Source organism: Sus scrofa, chromosome 6 (genome assembly GCF_000003025.6).
Source record: "Sus scrofa isolate TJ Tabasco breed Duroc chromosome 6, Sscrofa11.1, whole genome shotgun sequence".
Taxonomy (NCBI): Eukaryota; Metazoa; Chordata; class Mammalia; order Artiodactyla; family Suidae; genus Sus; species Sus scrofa.
This window is the reverse complement of record NC_010448.4, coordinates 82,957,924-82,979,103: the sequence shown is the minus strand read 5'-3', so window position 1 is coordinate 82,979,103 and position 21,180 is coordinate 82,957,924. Positions and strand designations below refer to the sequence as shown.

At 40.4% G+C, this 21,180-nt stretch overlaps 1 protein-coding gene across 1 annotated transcript in view; it reads right to left on the bottom strand.

Moving 5' to 3' along the window:
* Positions 1-21,180, bottom strand: part of TMEM57 (transmembrane protein 57) — a gene marked incomplete at its 3' end in the record, with an annotated part of 61,606 nt that overhangs the window by 16,585 nt on the left and 23,841 nt on the right. The window contains 2 exon segments of the mRNA NM_001038646.1: positions 18,616-19,117; positions 20,334-20,512. Of these exon segments, the coding sequence (NP_001033735.1) occupies positions 18,616-19,117; positions 20,334-20,512 (681 nt within the window).

Sequence of the window (21,180 nt, the reverse complement as noted above, 5' to 3'; positions counted from 1 at the left end):
ACATTTAAGATCTGTATGCTTCTGCGGATGTGTGTAATACTTCAAAAAAAAAAAGCTTATTTTCAAAGATTAAAAAACTTCACAAGGCAGAGAACTAAAATACTTCAGGATGTTATAAGTGCTGCCATTGGTTCTGTAAAATTCTGAACTCCCTAACAGTTAACCAGCGTTCCCCAATTTAACAAACACTGATCCAACACCAACTATAATGGAAAAAATAAAAGTCATTAAAAAATAATTTTTAAAATGTAAAAAAGGAGTTCCCGTTGTGGCGCAGAGGTTAACGAACCCGACTAGGAACCATGAGGTTTCGGGTTCGATCCCTGCCCCTGCTCAGTGGGTTAACGATCCGGCGTTGCTGTGAGCTGTGGTGTAGGTCGCAGATGCGGCTCGGATCCCGCGTTGCTCCGATTAGACCCCTAGCCTGGGAATCTCCATACACCACGGAGTGGCCCAAAGAAATAGCAAAAAGACAAAAAAAAAAAAAAAAAAAAAAGTAAAAGTAAAAAAAATAAATAACATTAGATTAGAAGAATAAAGAAATATAATACAATTAGGTGAACAACCGTCAGACTGTTATGCAATTCAACAATAAATATACATGAACACACACACACACACACACACACACACACACACGAGAAACACTGATTCACGGGAAACTGCGTAACGACACATAGGGTAACAATGTGAATGGTAAACCCAAATATTTTTAAAATTTATGAGGGGAAATTTTTCATTGTCTCTTTACAGAAAGCATTAATTTAATGCTGAACGTTCACTATATTTTAAATCTTTACTGAGGTAGGTGGTAAAATGATCTATAATCCTTTATTGGGTTTATGTTTTTATTGCAAAAGTGATACCCAGTAAAAGTAAAAAACTGCATACAACAGAAGAGTGTAAAGAATTAAAATGTAAATAACTCAAATCCTTTCATCCAGACAGAACCACTATTTGTATCTGGTTTACTCCATTTCTGTTTGTCATCTTTTCTTAACATGTAAATATTTTTACTATTGCTGAGAGAACCACATGTGTAGTCTACATATCTTAAGCACCTTTACAAACCATTAGAAACTTTTCGCAATTGCTGCATACTCCTTGTACAGACGTACTGTGAAGTCCTATTTTCTAAGATATATCTCAATTTCTGCATACGCTTGATAAAAAGACGTATGCATGAGTTTTTAAAGAATTATGTGGATTAATAAATTTAACTGAATGGAGCCAGTCAAGTGCCAAGGGCATTTATCAAACAGATAACTACTACTTGTCTTAATGGTATACTTAACCCTTTGATGCTGAAGGTCAATACTCACTAGGTAAAATGCAGATATATAATTTATTGGTGTGAAACACCAAGAAGTACTGATTAAATGGTGTTAAGAGGTTAATACAAAATCTTCAAATCTATTCATGGGATTTTATTAAAATGTCAATAGCTGCAACCTAAATTAGAGGCAAGTGGTCAGGAAAAAAGTGAGGCAGAAATAATGTTCATAACCCTTAAAACTAATTTCAATAAATAAGAATCAAAAGAAAGGAGGAAAAAAATTCATCCACAAACACAAATCTGTTTATCAAGGCTAAATCCTACTCTCCTCCTTACATAGTAAAAGATTGGGGGGAGTTCCTGTTGTAGCTCAGTGGTAACGAACCCGACTACTACCCAGGAGGATGAGAGTTCAATCCCCGGCCTCACTCAGCGGGTTAAGGATTGGGCGTTGTGGTGAGCTGTGGTGTAGGTCTCAGACTTGGCTCAGATCCCATGTTGCTATGGCTGTGGCGTAGGCCGACAGCTATAGCTCCAATTCGACCCCTAGCCTGGGAACTTCCATATGCCACAGGCATGGCCCTAAAAAGACAATAAAGAAAGAAAGATTAGATGATAAAGGAGCACTTTCCTCCGGCAGAGCCACAAACTCATCCACAAAAGAGAAACAATGGGTCAGAAAGATCTCAGCCAAAGTTTGGTAAGGCTTAGGCAGGATATAAATGCATTCCCTCTTGCCTAACTCCTGCGGCACTGGTCTTCACCCTTATCAAGGCTGCTCAATAGTGCTGCCACTTGGGATACTGACGGGCCCACAGCAAGACTGGGGTCTATGTGTCCCTCAAAAATATACATTTGCTGAGTTCCTGTCATGGCTCAGCGGAAACAAATCCGACTAGGAACCATGAGGTTGCAGGTTCAATCCCTGGCCTCACTCAATGGGTTAAGGATCCAGTGTTGCCATGAGCTGTGGTGTAGGTTGCAGATTCGGCTCAGATCTGGCGTTGCTGTGGCTGTGGTGTAGGCTGGCAGCTACTGCTCCAATTCAGTGCCTAGCCTGGGAACCTTCATGTGCTGCGGGTATGGCCCTAAAAAGACAAACACACACACACACACACACACACACACACACACACACACACACACACCCACGCACGTTTGTGTCTCATCAGATAAACCAGGGTTCTAATCAACTCCAGATGTTACCTATTAGGTCTAGGCACCTTGCTGAGCCACTTCACAGATAAATTTAAACTTCTAACCTTGCAAAGCCACCTCTGAACCCCAGTGGACTCCCTAACTCACAAGCAAGCAAGTGAGGTCCCTGGAGCAGCCTTTCCTCAGGCAGCATTCACCTACCTGCCTGGCTGACTTCAGAGCAAAACTGCCAAGTTGAGGAACCCTCTCACACACTCCAAACCTCAACTCAATCTCATCTTCTCCCTCACCCTACTTGATTAAGGTTAAGCTATAATGTAAATGGTTAATAATTATTTAATTTTAAGGGAAAAGATCTGCATTTTAATAATGGGGTAATTCCTAGCTGACCAAAAGAATGAAGCTCAAAGATGAGTCTTTCAGTCAGGCTAAGCAGGAAAAATATCTTTGGGTATCTTGAAGCACACCTGGTAGTAAAGCAAAGTGTAGTATTCAAGTGTCAGCTTTTAGTTGAAAGAGGTATTGTTTTCAAGTGTCTGAAAAGGTAGGGAGATACTTAGGTCTAAATGTTTGTAATCCTTATCTTTGTGAATTACTTGAATTACAGCCACAGTACTATGACTTCACTAAAAGTTTAAAAGTCTCCAATGTGTACAGCCAGGACCTCCATATTTTCATAAAGCCTGAGGCTTTATGAGGCCTGAGAACACAGAACTTTAAGGCTTTGGGGCAGTAAATTTCCCCAGGAAGCAAGTCCTGCAAAAAAGAGGGAGGCCTTTTCTCAGCCAGGACTTCCCCTAGGGATGACTAGGTTCCGTCCCTGCCAAACTCTGTGAATCACACTCCCTACCCACTCTAGAAAACGACCTACATGTATTTCTGTGGGTTGCCAGCGTGACCCCTTGAGGCCACCAGGAAGATAAGGAGCCTTGGCTCAGCTGGTTATCTCTGAACTCTAAAAAGCTGTGAGAAAGATGCTGCAGGCCCTGCAAGGCAACACAGGACTCACAATGCCACTTGCTTGGTAAGAAAAGAGGCTTCAGAAGGCCATCTCCAAATATACAGCCAAGTGACTGAAAGATGAGTTTTTCTCACAAACACATCATACCAGCCAAAACAATCTACTCTTTCCTTCCAGATGTCTTCTGCCTTTAATCATACCATATCTCCCAGAGGAATGGCTTCCAATTTTCAAATCTCACTCATATAGCCCCCCAGTCAAAAAACAAAAACAAAAAACAAACTAAACAAACTCTCCAGCATGAGGTGCTGATAGCTAAGAGCCCAAAGTCCCCTGTTCTGAAATCTGAAAGCCCTCACCATTGGTGTTTCTCCTTTGGCACTGTATCATTGCTTTGTGCTGTGTTTTAATTTGTTTTGGTTTTTAATCTTTTCCTGTGTATGTGTCTTATTTCTAAAAAGCCTACAAGTTCTTTGAAGCCAGGGACTGAGAGTGCTCTAAAGTTAGAAACTGGAAGTATATTTCTAAAGTTTCTTCCAATCCTTCCAGGACCATGTCTCTAACCCTCACTCTGTGTCCATCTCCTCCGTGCTTAGAATAGAACAAGGTCAGTGTTATGATACATGAGGCTCTGGGAACAATCTATCTCCAGCCAGATTTTTAGTTTAAACAGTGGCTGAAGGAGACAGGGGTAAATGGGTGTTTGCTTATCAAGAAAGCAGGTGCACATGAAAAGAATGAATGAAGAGCAACTGCTTCATCTTGGTAAGTACCTAATTCCATTAGGAGATCCCCTGGTGTACACTAATCAACAAGACAAGGCTTGTTTAGGGATCACACAGCTGTCTATGCAGAAAGCTGAGCTCATATATCAAACCTCTGTCCCCTAAGAAACATCAACCCCTTCCCTTCCCCCCCTTTCCAGGTCATTCACACTCATGAGATGGGCAGCATGGGTCATTCACATAAAAACATGAATGTCTCTTTGAGCTAAGTCCCAAAGGAGGTAAAGGTGTGAGCCCTGCATTGTTGGCAGGAAGAGTGTTTTAGGATCACTCTCTTCACAGACCTGGGGCTCTACTGGGCAAACACTGAGGCTACAGCAGGGACAGGAGTGGGCAGACTTCAGGAAGGACTTCTTGTAGAGGAATGTGGGAATCTGAGTTTGTATACCTTCAGACCTGCTCCCATTCATCCCTGGAGAGTCATGGAACTATCAGGTTGGAAGAGCCTTCGAGAGTGGAGGTAAGTGGGGAGAGGAGGGAGGAATCCGAGGTGGGGTCCTCTCCTGCATCTGGTGTGAGGTGGAAGTGACAATGATGTGGTCAGCAAAGCTTAGAGTTGCTGGACCTGGAGGAAAGTCACTATATAGCAAGATCGAAAATTAAGGAATTTCTCTAACCCCATGGAGAGAGTAAACAATAATTTGGAGAAAAGTAAAGTATGAGAAAAAGAATGTAAAATCTCATCAATAATCTTTTCATTGGTTACATGCTGAAGTTACAATATTTTTCTTTTTGCTTTTTAGAGCTGCACCTGTGGCATAGGGAAGTTTCCTTGCTAGGGGTGGAACTGGAGCTGCAGCTGCCAGCCTAGGCCACAGTCACAGCAATGTGGGATCTGAACTACGTCTGCGACCTACACCACAGCTCACAGCAACACTGGATCCTTAACCTACTGAGCAAGGCAAGGAATCAAACCCACATCCTCATGGATACTAGTCGAGTTTGTTACCACTGAGTCACAATAGGAACTCCTGAAATTACAACATTTGAATGTTTTTAAATAAAATATCAAAAATTTTAAAAAAGAACATGAATGTCTCTCATCTTAAGTGAGGCCCACACTGACTTGGTGAAGCTTTCAGAGTATCCTATAATCCACGACTTTGGAAAAGGCGAAATGAAGCTGCCTCAGGTCTCACTGTGGTTACTACAATTGTTTACCTACCAGGCACAAGTAATCAAAAATTAGCAACGGCCTGATGACCTGATTGCTAGACAAAACTATATTACAAAGTACCTTATGTTCCTAATCTGTCAAACACAGTCATTTTCATTAGGGAACACAGAGAGACAGAAAAGGAAATCTAGAGGATTTCACACAACTGGTCATTCAGGGAAAAGGGAAACTGACTTCTTAAAGCCCTTTAAGCCCTTCAAGAATAAAGCTATGGGTGCCACGAACTAGCATTTTTAATAAGGTCCTTAAAGGATGGTCAGACCTGAGAGTTTATATCAAAGTCTTTAAAATGTTCATAACTGTTGATATAGCATCCCACTCCCAGACTGGAAATATACACTGGAAATGCATACAAAGACTTGAGTAAAAGTGTGTTTGTTGCAGCATTATTTACAATAAGAAAAAAACCCAGAAATACTTAAATATTCAATAGAAGATGGGCTAAATAAATTGCACATCCATGTGTATGACATGAACCAATGAAAAATCATTGATGAAGAATATTCAATGACTTGGGAAAATGCTCAAGATAAAGTCAGAGAAAAAGACAACTATAAATCATTATCATAGCACGAGCTTCACAAAAGTGAAAAGATTATGTATGTAAGAAAAAAAGACTGAGAGATAGAGTAAGATGGTGGCTATCCTTTATTTTCAAAGTTGGAAGTAATCAACATCCATAACTTATTTTAAACAGTTTAATTATCATTTTATGATTGGGAGAAAAGTTGTTTTAAAAGAGGAAGCTGTCAATTTGCTTTCCATGGCTTTTCAACACTCATGGTTACTCTTAGATTTACCCATGTCACTCACAGGCTGGTTTCAGAACAATCTGAAAGCCTTAGGGAAAACCCAACTCTTTCACTTTATAAACTTTTTAGGTCACTCCAGAAAAGGGGAACTTAACTTTCTGAAGTAGAAAACGTCTCAGTTCCTAAATCTACATCAACTACTTCCCATTCATCAGATCTTATCAAAGCAGTAGTTTGTCTCAATCTAGATTCTGGAGCTGTAGTTTATCCTCCTATCCTTGGCTCCTTTTGGAGAGAGGAAAGCAGGCATCTCTCTGACATCATCCTTGGTGGGACACACACATTTACAGAGAATGGTGCTGGGGGGTCCAGATTCTAAGTCAGCTGGTCGGTGAAGTCTGTTAGTAACCAGTGTCCATGTGCCCAGTTTGGGTATATGTTACGCTCCAACAACACAGCAGAAAAGTATGTTGGTGTGGAAGACCTCACAAGCCTCTGGCACAGGAGGTTTCTGCAACACATGGTTTGAGTAAACACCAGGGACCCAAACCACCCTTCTCTCTCTCTCTTTTTTTTTTTAGCTGCGCCTGTGGCATGCAGAAGTTCCCAGGCCAGGCCAGGGATCAAACTCACATCACAGCAGCAACTCGAGCCACTACAGTGATGACATCAGATCCTTAACCCACTGTGCACCAAGGAACTCTCAAACCACCCTTATTATTTCAAGGCTGTCCCCTCTCCTTTTAAGTGGTCTGAAAGCCTCATGGTCAGGTGTGAGGACACAACAAAAAAAGGGACCATCTTTGGCTCTAGAGTGGCGCTGTCAATAGGTGCATGTTTTCCAGGAGCACAAGGAACTGAAGGAGAGGAGAAGGCAAAACGGTCCCATTAGTACATGGCAGGTTAGTTCATGGGATTTACCAGACAGCACCTAACTAAAGCCCTTCCTACAAGAGTCCAGTTGTGATTGGTGGGGCCGGTAGAGAATGGAACCAAATACAGGACTAACAGGAAGGGGCAGTTAAAGAGATTACAAATCTGGTCTATAAACATATTTTGACCATCCCCCACATGATGTAAAAATGTGTTGTTTAACTATGAGACCTCACATAAAGACATATATTTTTGAAATCTTTCTAAATATCTGAAGATTTAGCAACACTGGGCCTGCAAACCCCTACCCCAGCAACAACTGGCTGTCCTGTTTAGAAGGGTATGTGCTTCCAGACTCCAGGTGCCAGGTGCAGTCTTGAATACAGATGATGCCCACCCTGGCCTCCCCACTCATGCCTGTGCTCTGTTTTGCTCCTTAGGTGTCTGAGTCTGCAACACCCTCACCAGAGGCCAGGGGGAGAGTAAGGACAATGGTCCTTTCTAGTTCATTACAGTGTTTCTGTTTCAAATCTATCCTAACACTTTACCGAGAAAGGTGACATGTAACTCATAAGACAGGAGAGTTGTCATTCTTCCCATAAAAAAGAAACCAAAACTTGTTTTAATTCTGAGAGTCCCAGCTAGTAAAAAAAAAAAAAAAGGTCTAAGAGATCCCCAAGAGGTCTACACAGACCTAAGTATACCCACACTGGCTGTCAGAGTATTCAAATAGCCAGTTTCTAAATGATACCATGAGTAACATTTAAAGAACACAGTTCCTTTTCCTTGGAGTACCTTCCCTTTAGGGAATCCACCCTTAATCCCCTTACCTGGAAATGTCAGTTCATTATATGCCAGTAGGGGTACTGACTCAGAATTTAACACAAACGTTTCTAGTAGTTCCTTATGAATTCTAGGGAGGAAACTTTCTAATTGTCTAATCAGAAATCCCTGTTGTTAGAATAAACTCTCAGTATTCAATATAAAAATGCTTCTAATGTGGACTCCCTCCACCAAATAACTTATGTGTTATTTTATAATTTATCTATACAACATAAATAATTATCTTCTTCGATCATCTGGATATAAAGACATTAAGTAAACTGCTGGCTTAAATTCATTAATGCCTAGCTTCTAAAGTGCTGTACAGTTTTCAAGCCATAAAATAGCCCTGCTGAGTATAAAATTATTGTGCTTCTATTACCACATTTATATCTCAGAATAGTATAGTTTTAAATCCCTGTAACGGTTAAAGTAAATTCAAACTATATTATGAATTAATATAATAAACAAAGCTAACCCAGTAAAACCTAAAGGCACCTTAAATATTATGAGCATGGCAGAAAATTAAAATAAATCAGGTCTGACAATGTGTATCTGCTCAGAAACAATGCTGGGGTAATATAAATCAAAAACATGTTTCTACAGAGACACTAAACTTACTAAATAGAAATATGGCTCCACTATTTACTTTTTCCACTTAATAATTATTTCCAAATAATTCTGTAGCAGTTATATCCAACATATTTAATCTAATCAAGTTAAACCTTTAAGTATCCAGCTATATTTTACCTCAGCTATAAATGACACTGTTACAAGTAAATTATCAAATGCACCTGTAGAAGCAGAAGGGCTTACTGTGGCAGCTGTCACTCACTGGAGAAAGTGTCAGGCAAGTCACTGTGCAATACAGGTGGTCAGCACAGGTGACAGGGAGTGCACACAGGGAAAGCAACAAGGATAAAGCCCCAAAGCCCTGATCACTGTCTCGCAGGTCAAATTTTCGTCCTCAAACTATTCCTGACACACAGCAAAATGTATTCAAATACAAAAGAAAACAAATACACCATTTTCTCTCTAGCACCAGAGATGATATATAAACAGTCAACACATTTTCTAACCAGGGGTACTTCCTTAGAGGGAAGTTGGAACAGAATCATGGGATCTGAGCTCTCTCTCCGGTTACCGCAAATATGAAGAGAACAGCCAGGACTAAGGGGGAGAGAGAAGGCAAGACCCACCAGCAAAGATGACTAAGACATGGCAAACTGAGATTTCCTCCAAGTTCTTGGCTGGCATGTGGCTTGTGCCGAGATTCCTTGGCCCTGAAGCACAACCAACCCACTGCCAGAGCAAATGGTTTTTTTTTTTTTTTTTTTTTTTGGTCTTTTTGTCTTTTTGTTGTTGTTGTTGTTGTTGCTATTTCTTGGGCCGCTCCCGCAGCATATGGAGGTTCCCAGGCTAGGGGTCCAATCGGAGCTGTAGCCACCAGCCTACGCCAGAGCCACAGCAACTCGGGATCCGAGCCACGTCTGCAACCTACACCACAGCTCACAGCAACGCCGGATCGTTAACCCACTGAGCAGGGGCAGGGACCGAACCCGCAACCTCATGGTTCCTAGTCGGATTCGTTAACCACTGCGCCACGACGGGAACTCCTAAATGGCTTTTTTGACAGCAATCCCTTGGAGTTTTCTCCCCTTGCTCTTGTAACCTTCAGAAAATCTTGAACTGGGAGTTTCCGTTGTGGCTCAGTGGTTAATGAATCCCACCAGAAACCACAAGGTTGCGGTTCGATCCCTGGCCTTGCTCAGTGGGTTAAGGATCCGGCCTTGCTGTGAGCTGTGGTGTAGGTTGCAGATGCAGCTCGGATCCCACGTTGCTGTGGCTGTGGTGTAGGCCGGCGGCTGAACCTCCAATTCGACCCCTAGCCTGGGAACCTCCATATGCTGCAGGAGCGGCCCAAGAAACAGCAAAAAGACAAAAACAAAAAAAAAGAAATTCTTGAACCTCCTGCACAATCCTGGGAAAAAGTTCTGACAGTTCTAAATTTTGAAACTTCCTGGGAAATACCAAGGAAAGGGGCTTGGAGTAGAGTCTTTTTTGTTGTTGCTTATTTTATTTAATGGCCACGCCAATGGCATATGGAAGTTCCTGGGCCAGGGATTGAATCCAAGCCACAGTTGTGACCTCCGCTGCTAAAGCAACACTGGATCCTTTAACCCACTGCACCAGGCCGGGGATCAAACCTGCGCCTCCGCAGCAACACAAGCCATTGCAAGTCTATTTTTTAGAAATAAAATCAGTAACAACTTACTCAAGAACAACATATAGTTTGACACTGGATGGCAGGTCCGTGGCCTGGTCTAATGTAATATTTAGGTTTCCCAACTTCAAAAGCCTTTGAGCTGCACTGACTGAAATTACTAAAGCCCATCTTTCCTCCCCTGTCCTCTTCCTAGTATTTTTCCTGTACAAAGATAACAGTCATTCAAAGAGTATTTACTGGACATCTTCTCTGTGCCAATCACTGTGGACTGCGGCAGACAAGAGAAAAGAGGTCTCCGTAACATTCTATTATGAGAAAAAGCCTGTGTAAAAATTCAAAATATGTAGAATAGACAATATAGAAAGTAAACATCTCCTATAATCGACTACAACTACCATTTGGTGCATACTATTTCTCCTGTTATAAAATGTTATAAAAATGATATCTACCCATATTTTGCAAAGGGTTCATAACATATGATTTGTTTTACTACTTCCTCCCCTTTAACAATCAATCTTGGGGTCTTTCTATTACTCTTTTATTTTTTTTATTTTTGTTTTTTTTAGGGCCACAGGCGTGCCATATGGAAGTTCCCAGGTTAAGGGTAGAATCAGAGCTGTAGCTACTGGCCTATACCACAGCCACAACAATGCCAGATCCAAGCCGTGTCTGTAACCTATACCACAGCTTGAGGCAACGCTGGATCCCTGACCCACTGAGCAAGGCCAGGGATCGAACCCGTGTCCTCATGGATACTAGTCGGGTTCATTACCATTGAGGCACGATAGGAACTCCTCTATTACCTTCTTTTAGAATGGGTTTCCACCTTTTAAGAGAATCTTTTGTAGCCTTTCCCACTTAAGCTACTGTGACTCCCTACTCAGGACTCTGCAGGGACTTGGGAGAGGGCTGGAAAGGCCCATAAAGGGCCACCTCTCCCTGGAGTGCCTGTCCCTGGGAGTGCAAGTGGGCTCTACCTCTGAAATTGACTGCTCTGTTTTGTTTCTTCCCCTTAGTCAGGTCTCAGCTTTGGATACTATTCTTGCTTCGTACCTACAAAGGCTTCTTGGATTTTCTCTTTACTTTCTCTTTTCATAGTTACTATTCACACCAAAAATCATACTAGTCCACTGATTATTAAAAATCAGTATCTAAAAACATGGCCCTTTCCTTTCAATGGATATATATTTTTCATTGTGTGTAGACATCTTAAAATGTGGTGAAATGAAAAATAGGAAGTAGTGTAAACTGTCTCCTGCTGCTTTTCCCCAGGAAGCGAGACCACATCAAGGAGCCCTCTCTAAGGCAGAGTTTACATAACAATCTCAAATGTTCATGGCTGGGCATAAGATTAAAATTTAGAAATACAAAGCCTAGGAACTGCTAGTCAAACCACTTGGGCAATATGTGCCACCAACAAGTCTTGTCAAAAAGGAAAGCTGGCTGTTACTGCTTTTGCCATCTTTATCCCCCTTCTTGAGAGAAACAAAAAAAATCATAAAACATAAATACAAGTTTATATGCGCTAGAAAGTGGAATGAAGACCAATGACATTTTTCTCACCAGCTTAAACTAGAAAGAGATGAGTGGCAAATACTCGTATCACAGCCTACTAAAACATAACACTAATCAATATATATTGCTGATGAGCCAGAACATCATAAAGCCTATTTATGAAATATGTTCTCATCAACCTATATATGCTCCCAAAATATTTCTCTAAGACCCAGATCTGGTAATACAAGTTAGTTCCTGGGTATAAGTGTAAGTTAAACTCTTCTCAGTGAAGTGAACAAGTTAAAATTTCTATCTATTGCTCCTCTATCCTTTCTCTCTCCCTCCCTCCCCTCTGAGGCAGGGCTACCACTTGCTTAGTGATTACTGGAAAAATCATGATAAACAATTTTCTGCCAAGGCTCTCCAGTCTCCAAATAGGCAGAATTGTATGAACAAAGTTATAAGTAGTAACACTTTGGTGTGCCTGAAACAACCAAATGAATTTAGAGAGGAGTAAAGAGTGGGTACTCAATATATTACAACATACCCCAGATTTCCATTTTCCGATGAAGAAAAGCAACCCCAACCCCGGCTCTCAGAACTTACTACCATGGCCAGGCCCACACCCCAGGCCCCAGGCCTTCCAAGAAGTCCCTGGTAGCGGAGCTCCCCTCATGGCGCAGTGGTTAAGGAACCCAACTAGGAACCATGAGGTTTCGGGTTCGATCCCTGCCCCTGCTCAGTGGGTTAAGGATCCAGCCTTGCCATGAGCTGTGGTGTAGGTCACAGATGAGGCTCAGATCCCGCATTGCTGTGGCTCTGGCATAGGCTGGCAGCTATAGCTCCGATTCAACCCCTAGCCTGGGAACCTCCATATGTCACGGGAGCGGCCCAGGAAATGGCAAAAAGACCAAAAAAAAAAAAAAAAAAAAAAGGAAAAGCCTGGTAGCCTTTCCACAGGTAAGTTGAGGGTTACATCCCTAATCTAAGTTTTCTATTTCAAGGCTCTTAGATGCTGCTATCAAGCTAAGCCCTCTACAGATTTATTCCTAAAGGCAAATTCCCTGCTGGGTGGCCCTAAGGTGTCTGAATCTGACTAATTCCCACGCTAGGCTTAACCAGAGCTGAATTCTTAGAGATTCTGTTCACTTCCGAGGGTATGAGTGGATGGCCCCTTTCTGTTCAGAAATAAATACACCCCTGTGTCTTTGGCAAGAGCAAGAATTTTTAAAACATTTAAAACAGCATATCTCTAGAAGAATGGATAATAAATGAATTCTGAAATTCTAAGCATTTCTTCTACAGATTTTAGCCAAGAATGTATAAAATTTAGCTCTGATACCAAGCCCTGTGCCAACTTTAGCTGTATGTGCATGTAAAATAAACAAAAACACAAAAATTAAAAAAAAAAACACAGGAGTTCCCGTCGTGGCGCAGTGGTTAACGAATCCGACTAGGAACCATGAGGTTGCGGGTTCGGTCCCTGCCCTTGCTCAGTGGGTTAACGATCCGGCGTTGCCGTGAGCTGTGGTGTAGGTTGCAGACGTGGCTCGGATCCCGAGTTGCTGTGGCTCTGGCGTAGGCTGGTGGCTACAGCTCCGATTGGACCCCTAGCCTGGGAACCTCCATATGCCGCGGGAGCGGCCCAAGAAATAGCAACAACAACAACAACAACAAAAAGACAAAAAAAAAAAAAAAAAAAAAAAAAAAAAAAAAAACACAGAAAAATAAAGCAGGTTGATAAAACTTTTTTTTAAAGCAGTACGGTATGACAGCAAAGGCAGAAGTCAAGAAACTTCGGTTCTGGTCCTGGCAACTGCCACTATGGCTGGGTTACTTGGTCTAGCCGTTTACTCTTCTAAGGCTTGTTTACTCCAAGGATAAAAAGACAGGGTTGGGAAGGCTGGTCTACATGTGTCTCAGAACTCTTGCAAAATTCATTATTCTAAATCCTACTCAATTTTGTTAAATTCATCTTTACTAGCCAAACTGTGGATACTTATTCTTTATGACTCTTCACACCAACATTATTCAACTACATTAAAGAGTCGATCGATACCTTATTAAGAATAAGCACTAGAAACAGAAAGATTGATATTCTGTCTTGAATACAAAAAAAAAAAAAAAAAAAGAAAAAGAAAGAAAGAAAAAGTAGGATGGAAATAAACCAAGAAGAGATTTTTGCTTCAACGTTTCTACAGAATATGGATCACTTTACATTTTGTGTTCAAAGTTTTAAATTCTCTCCCTCAACTAAGAAACTGAAACAAGTGACAAACCCTAACAAGAAACCCCACAGTCTTGGGCTGTGTGTGAGAGGGAGCATGGTGCCAAGTACAAACAAAAGTGCTGGCTCTTCTGCTTGCAGCCCTAAAACTGCAGGAAAGCAGCTTAGGTGTTGCACCCTGATCTGCCCGGTCCTAGAGTGACCAGTGATGGGTCACTTGGCCCTGCCAGGGAATATTCCGTATCAAGTGAAAACCAGGTTAGGCTACATTGGGAAAATGATTTCAATATAATTTAGGTGAAAAAAGCAGGGCACAAAAACTACACAAACACTATGGTCACAGCTATATAAATTCAGCTGTGGAAATAAACAAAAACTTAACTGATGAAAATAAACAAAAATTTAAAAGTGATTTGTGTCATATATTTCCCTTTTTTCCATCCAAAGCTTCTATAATTTTTTTGCACTTAAAATATTTTAAAATTGACCACTGAAGAAAAAATTTAAGCAAGCTTCATTCTAATTTATATTATTCCTTTCTAATCCAGCACTTAGTTAAAATAACTGATGTTCCTCATTGCTTTTCTGTTTGTTTGTTTTATTTATTTTGTCTTTTTGCCTTTTCTTGGGCTGCTCTCGCAGCATATGGAGGTTCCCAGGCTAGGGGTCTAATCGGAGCTGTAGCTGCTGGCCTATGCCACAGCCTCAGCCACACAGGTTCTGAGCCATGTCTGCGACCTACACCACAGCTCACGGCAAGGCTGGATCCTTAACCCACTGAGCAAGGGCAGGGATCGAACCTGCAACCTCATGGTTCCTAGTCGGATTGGTTAACCACTGCACCACGATGGGAACTCCTACTTTTCTGTTTTTGTCTAGAATTTTTCGCATGTCAAAATTAAAAATATTTTTGGCTACCAACATTTTAAGTCTGTTTCTAAATAACTTGGGGAAAGAATTCAGAAATCAAGCTGGCAGAAATTGGGTCATTTTGTAAGATATGTGTTTCTCAAACCAAAAGAGGACTTTGGAGTGGATTTAGCAAGTTCCCAAACTTTTCCTGGGAAGGAGCCTATGGGCAACACTTACTCCCAAGTTCCCTACCTTCCCCCACCTTAGTGATCTATAAGCATACTTTTTCTATGAAGGGCTAGAAGTAAACATATTTGGTTTTGTTGGCCAGTTCCTCAACTCTGCCACCATAAAGCAGCCACAGACACTACGTAAATGAATGAGCGTGGCTATGTTCCAATACAATTTTTTTACAAAAACAGGCAGTGGGCCAGCTTTGGCCTGCGTGCAGTTGTTTGCCAGCCTGTGGTACATAGCACACTAGGGAACCTCCAGGGGGCTTGGAGAGATGGTGGAAAAACCTGAAGGACTGCTTGCACTTTCACAGGGAATGACCATCAAACTCTATTTTGACAGCTACACAGATCTCCAAAAATTTTCTCTGAAAGTGGTATACCAATGAATTTTCTTCTCTAAGTCAATGAACTGGTTTCTCAAATATAGCAGTTTTCAACCATGATATTGAGACCGACATAGCCACGTAGAACATGTTACGATTAATTTCTACTAATAATATAATACTGGTTTTCAAGTTAAAAAAAAATTATAAAAGGGGTGATCGGTCTCATCCCTACAGCCAGCCTTGACCTGTATACAGCCCTTGCTGTATCTGCAGGAATAAAGGACTCACTACATACCATTAGCCCATGTATTCTGTATCAGAAGGAGCCTGAGAGACAAGTTTAGCCCTTTTCACCCGAAGATAACAAGTCCACTCTCGGGCTAACAGCTCAAACATGTCAGGTTTGGATCCATTACAGCCTTATTAATATTCATGAAAAACATACACGAAATCAAGGAAGAAGCAGCAGGAGATAGCCAAGAAGGACAAGGGACAATATGACAATTCGCTAGGATACTCTTTCTTTTATAAGCTTTCACTGTTGTTTATTGTAGAAAAACTTGAAAATGCATGAAAGAAGGAAGAAAAACTAAAAGCCCCAGTACTATCATGGAGCAATAGTTATTGTTATCATTTTGGTTCCTTTCCATTCAAATCCTTTCTCTGTCTATATTAGAAAAACAAAATGTTTTTGATAAAATTGCTTTACACTCTCATCATGAAATATTATGTCAAGGGCACTTCCCTATATTGTTTAATATGGCTCAAAAATATGATTTTGTTATATCTGTATTAAAAACCCATCAAATAGATGGACCATAATTATTTAAATTTCTCTCCTATTGTTGGGTATTTATATCATCTCTTTATTTTTTATAATATTACATTAAAAATGGGAAATAATCCTTACAGAAGCTTATAGAACTATTTAAATATAATATTTGATATTTATGCATTTGACAGCAGGCATTCCCTAAAACAGGGTAATATTTTGAGGCCTTCAGGATCACCGCACTTCAGGGTACACGTCAGTGACCACAGGAAGAGGTGTGCACCCCAGGAGCAGTCACAGAGTACTGAACCCAGGACTGGAAAATTGGCCATCTGAGTCTTTGAAATTCTTTTTTTTTTTGTCTTTTGTTGTTGTTGTTGCTATTTCTTGGGCCGCTCCCGTGGCATATGGAGGTTCCCAGGCTAGGGGTTGAATCGGAGCTGTAGCCACCGGCCTAGGCCAGAGCCACAGCAACGCGTGATCCGAGCCGCGTCTGCAACCTACACCACAGCTCACCACAACGCCGGATTGCAGGATCGTTAACTCACTGAGTAAGGGCAGGGACCGAACCCGCAACCTCATGGTTCCTAGTCGGATTCGTTAACCACTGCGCCACGACGGGAACTCCTGAAATTCTTTACTAAAGGCAGATCAGGTAGCAAAGTCAACTAACATGACAAGTGGGGCCCAAGTGATGTGGTATCACAAGACTGAGCTTTGACCGATCTCTCTCTGCAACACCCAAAAGGAAAATTGTTTTGACTTGACTGCTATTAATAAAACTATGCAGGAGAAAGGATGTTAAAAAGCTAGTGGCACATGCTTCATCTATAGCATATAGTAAATTTGTGGGATATTTCCTTTGACATAGAAGGCCAACTAATTCGTCTTTCTCCCATGGGCATCTGGAAGAGAGTTCTCTGCTGAGTGTTTTCTCTGCAGGGTACGATGGGGGCAGAATGTCATAACAAACAGATGTGGATGCCAGCCTGGTATCAGCAACAGCACGGTATGGTTCCAAAAGTGGCCAAGGGCTATGAAACCTCTAGAGCTTTCAGCAATAGAACCCACATACATTTCTCTTGATCTAGCTGCCAATTAGAAAACTAAAATAAATTAATAATCTAAATTATATAATTTTAACACTAGAAACCTTCCCTCCTAGAATAAACTGTCTGCTCTGAAGCAAGCCAAAGGAAGAAGAATATACGATAACTTAGTGGACAGGGGGAGTTAGAACTGCCCTCTTGAGTTATACAGTTTAAAAAGGCTCCATAAAATAATGCCATTTATAGCAACATGGATGGACCTAGAAACTATCATACTAAGTGAAGTAAGTCAGAAAGAGAAAGACTGATACCATATGATGTCACTTAAATGTGGAATCTAAAATATGACACAAATGAACTTGTTTACAAAACAGAAAGAGACTCACAGACATAGAAAACAAACTTTCAGTTACCAAAGGGGAAAGGGGGTGAGAGAGGGATAAAGTAGGAGTTTGGAATCAGCAGGTACAAACTACTATATATAAAATAGAAAAACAATGTGGTCCTACTGTATAGCACAGGGAACTATATTTATCATCCTGTAATAAACCATATGGATAAAAATATAAAAAAGAATATGTATATATAAGTGAATCACTTTGCTGTACACTAGAAACTAACACAACTTTGTAAGCCAACTATACTTCAATTAAAAAAAAGAGAAAAAAATAAAAATAAAAAAAGCTCCAGTTCAGATCTCAGCTTCCAAACTGAAAGACATGAGATAAAAGGAACATATACATATTTTATAAAATACATGAAACACAGCAAAATCAAGTCTAAGCCAGTCAAGGTAATACAATGATGTTATTCTTCAACTTAAAGATGGGGAAAGGAACATTGCTGATTAAAACCCATGTCTAACACCATATGGCTGACCCCTGAACACGTGGGGGTTAATCCTAGTATAATTCGTAGCTGGCCTTCTATATCCATGGTTCCTCCGCATCTGCAGATTCAACCAACCATGGACTGTGCAGTATTAAAGCACTTACTACCGAAAAACAATCATGTGTAAATGGGCCCGTGCAGCTCAAACTCCCATTGTTCAAGGGTCAACTGTATTTTAACCTACAGAATTTTTAGAAAGAGATTATTTTTCAAACCTAACTTTCCCAGAGTTAATTGGGGGATAATTCGTATTTTCAGTGGAAAATCAAGCACAAGCACAAGGTGGTAAAGGACAACTTTCTTCACCACCACCACTCCCATTTTTGTTATCTGTCTGAAAAAAAAAGGCGTGAACAGGACACAAACTCTTTTTTTTGTGTGTCTATGCCACAAGAGCTTTAGATATGCAAACAGAAAAGGTCAAAGACTAAAGATAGGCCTCTCAATTCCACAAGAAAAATCAAGATACATGTAAATTTGTCAAATATGTAAAGTAATTACCATCACCACTTACTCAGAACACTGGAAAGAACTGGCGTCAACCCTTCTGGACAACAGCACTAGGTGGCCAACAAACCCATGTGAAAAAACCACTAAAATGTCAAATACCACAGAGCTAACTGTCACAGTAACCGATCACAAACAATTCCTTCAGACCTGTTTAGAGGTGTGGTTTTTAAGACCTAAGTCAAGTTTATGAGAAGTGTTGGTGAGGACATGGCACACACACTTACCTTACCAGTGCGTCTGGTTTGCTTAGCTGGTTATTAGGAATACAGTTTTCCATTAAGTCCTTGTGTGCACTTGGGCTCTTGCTAGTGCATTTCTGCTTCTTCTCGTTTTTACTAGATGAGGAAGGAATGCTCCCATTTGTGGCGCTGTGACTTCGAGGTGAGGAGTTCACAACTCCACTGGCATTTTTGTAGTTTTTTGAGGAAGCAGTGCATGAGTCCTCTTTCAAGAGATTTTCTGTACTTCCCACAAGATCATTATTTAATCTTTTACTATTGATATGGTTTTCCATATATTCGATTTCTTGTATTTTAGAGTCTACAGGTTGTAGAATATTGTTGTTATTTATTCCAAGGTTGTGTTTTTTGGCATCTTTGTCTTTTTCTTTCCCTTTTTCTCGGTATTCTATCTCTGGCAAAGTTGTGGAGAGTTTTTTGTTGGCTGGGATACCTCCATTGTGGTGTATAAGGATCGAGGAATCCATATCGGGTAATCCTTTGGCTGCTACAAGACCAAAAACAAACCAACAAGCAAAAAACCCACACTGGAATATTTAGTTGTATAAAAACACAATGGATTGATTCAACAAACTCTATTATCTGTGCCTAGAAACCCACTACATTAATTTGCAGACCCATTTAGAATCAATAACCACACTATAACATTATGCTAACTTCAAGAAGCAAATCCAAATAATTTGAGAAGCTCCACATTTATAATCACCAAACCATTAAAGTTTTGGCCTTGAAAATAATATGAGGATTTTATAATCACGTCATACTTCATTTTTCAGTCAAATCAAACCTGTCTATCACTGAGGTGAGAGGACATTGACAGATCGCACTCTTAAGATGCCACATTTTAAAAGATGCTTGGACCAAACAAATCTCTTTATCATTTAAGAAAGAGCTTAAGTGATGTTAGGATACAGGGCATCTATCCTTTGTCTTGATTCTACTGTTAAAGTAATAAGAAGTCTGTTATCATTTACTAGGCCTTTGGTGAAGAATTTTCTATATCAGGTCTACATATTCCAAGTAAAGTCTACTTTAAGAGATAATTATACACCACACCAGAGAATAAGATTTTGTCACATATCAACTAAAAGCATGATCCTCTCAAACCAGAGAAAACTGGTGTTGCTGTCAACTCATCTACTGAACTGGCTATATATTCATGAGAGAGGTTGTGTCAGATAAAGGTCAATTTAAGATTCAGGTTGCATTATGCAAACCATTTAAAATGAGACCTATCATCTTTGCTCTACTCAGAAGAATTCTGGCCTATAAAACAATTTGATATGTTTACTTTGTTATCTTGCTTATACTTTGGTTCTTGGCTTGCTTTTAATTACAGATGCACGTAGTTATATACACTATTTTCCTACTGAGAGTATTCTAAAATATACATAACTAAGATATTAACATAGAAAAAAAGCTATAAAAATGAAATATAAAATAAAATAAACATATTTAAAAGCACATGGCTTTGGACACTAAGTAGAAAACATCAGGCACATTTTGCATTTCATGACCAAACAAAGCAATGGCCGTGAAGGCCCTGAAGAGGAACATCAGAAAACAGGAAAAGCCTTGGTAATCTTCTAAAGTCCTAGCAACTTTTCTGGAGGAAAAAAAAAAAAAAACACACAACAAAACTTCTACTACAGACAAAATAATGACTAACCTATTGAGCAAACAGCTTTAGAGTAAAGACCTACCTTCCTCGGCCTCTTTTTCTTGCTTCTGCAGCATTTGTTGCTCTGGGGGGAGGGCTTGCTGAAGAAGCTGCATGTAAAATTCGTTCTCTTTCTGCACTTCCTTTTGCTTCCTCAACCGCATTTTGTAGCTGACATAACTTTTGAAGCCAAAGCCCAAAGTCACCACAGGGTACCCAATACTAGAAAGAAGACAATACCACCAGTAATTGTAAGTTAAAAACAAGCAACAGGTGCATCAAGCAAGCACATGGGAACATCTATGAACTTAATAAATTCTAGACGACGATGCTTGAGCATTCAGTAAACACACAAATGAATGTGATGTCTGCTATGGAAATGAGAGACAACTAGCACATGGAACAAACCCCAGGGAACAGCAGGACTGATGGACTGTAAGAGGCTGCGCATCAGACTTCGGCATTCTTCAAATGAACTCAAGAAGTTATGAGAGGGCCTGCTGGATATAGTAGCTAATGTCTTTGATTAACACTGAACTGCCTTGTGCATGATTAGAACTTAGGCATCGGTATGCTTTTAAGAACCAACACAGGTAGAGGTTTTATGAGTGGTCATAAGTGAACATCACAAGTGTTAAAAAATCTAAAGGACATCTTTTGGTTTTTAATACAAGAAGGCAGGGTCAAATTCAGGTGACTAATCTTGCTGTCTGAGGGGTACTGTCACCAGCTATTTCTGGAGAATTGGTTCATAAACACTCTGTCAAACATAAATTTAAGAACCATTTAAATAAGTATCTGACATCAATGCCAACATTTGGTCCATAACAACAAATTAAACCAACTATACTTATAACTCTAATCTCTGACATAAAAAGTTAAATACTTTC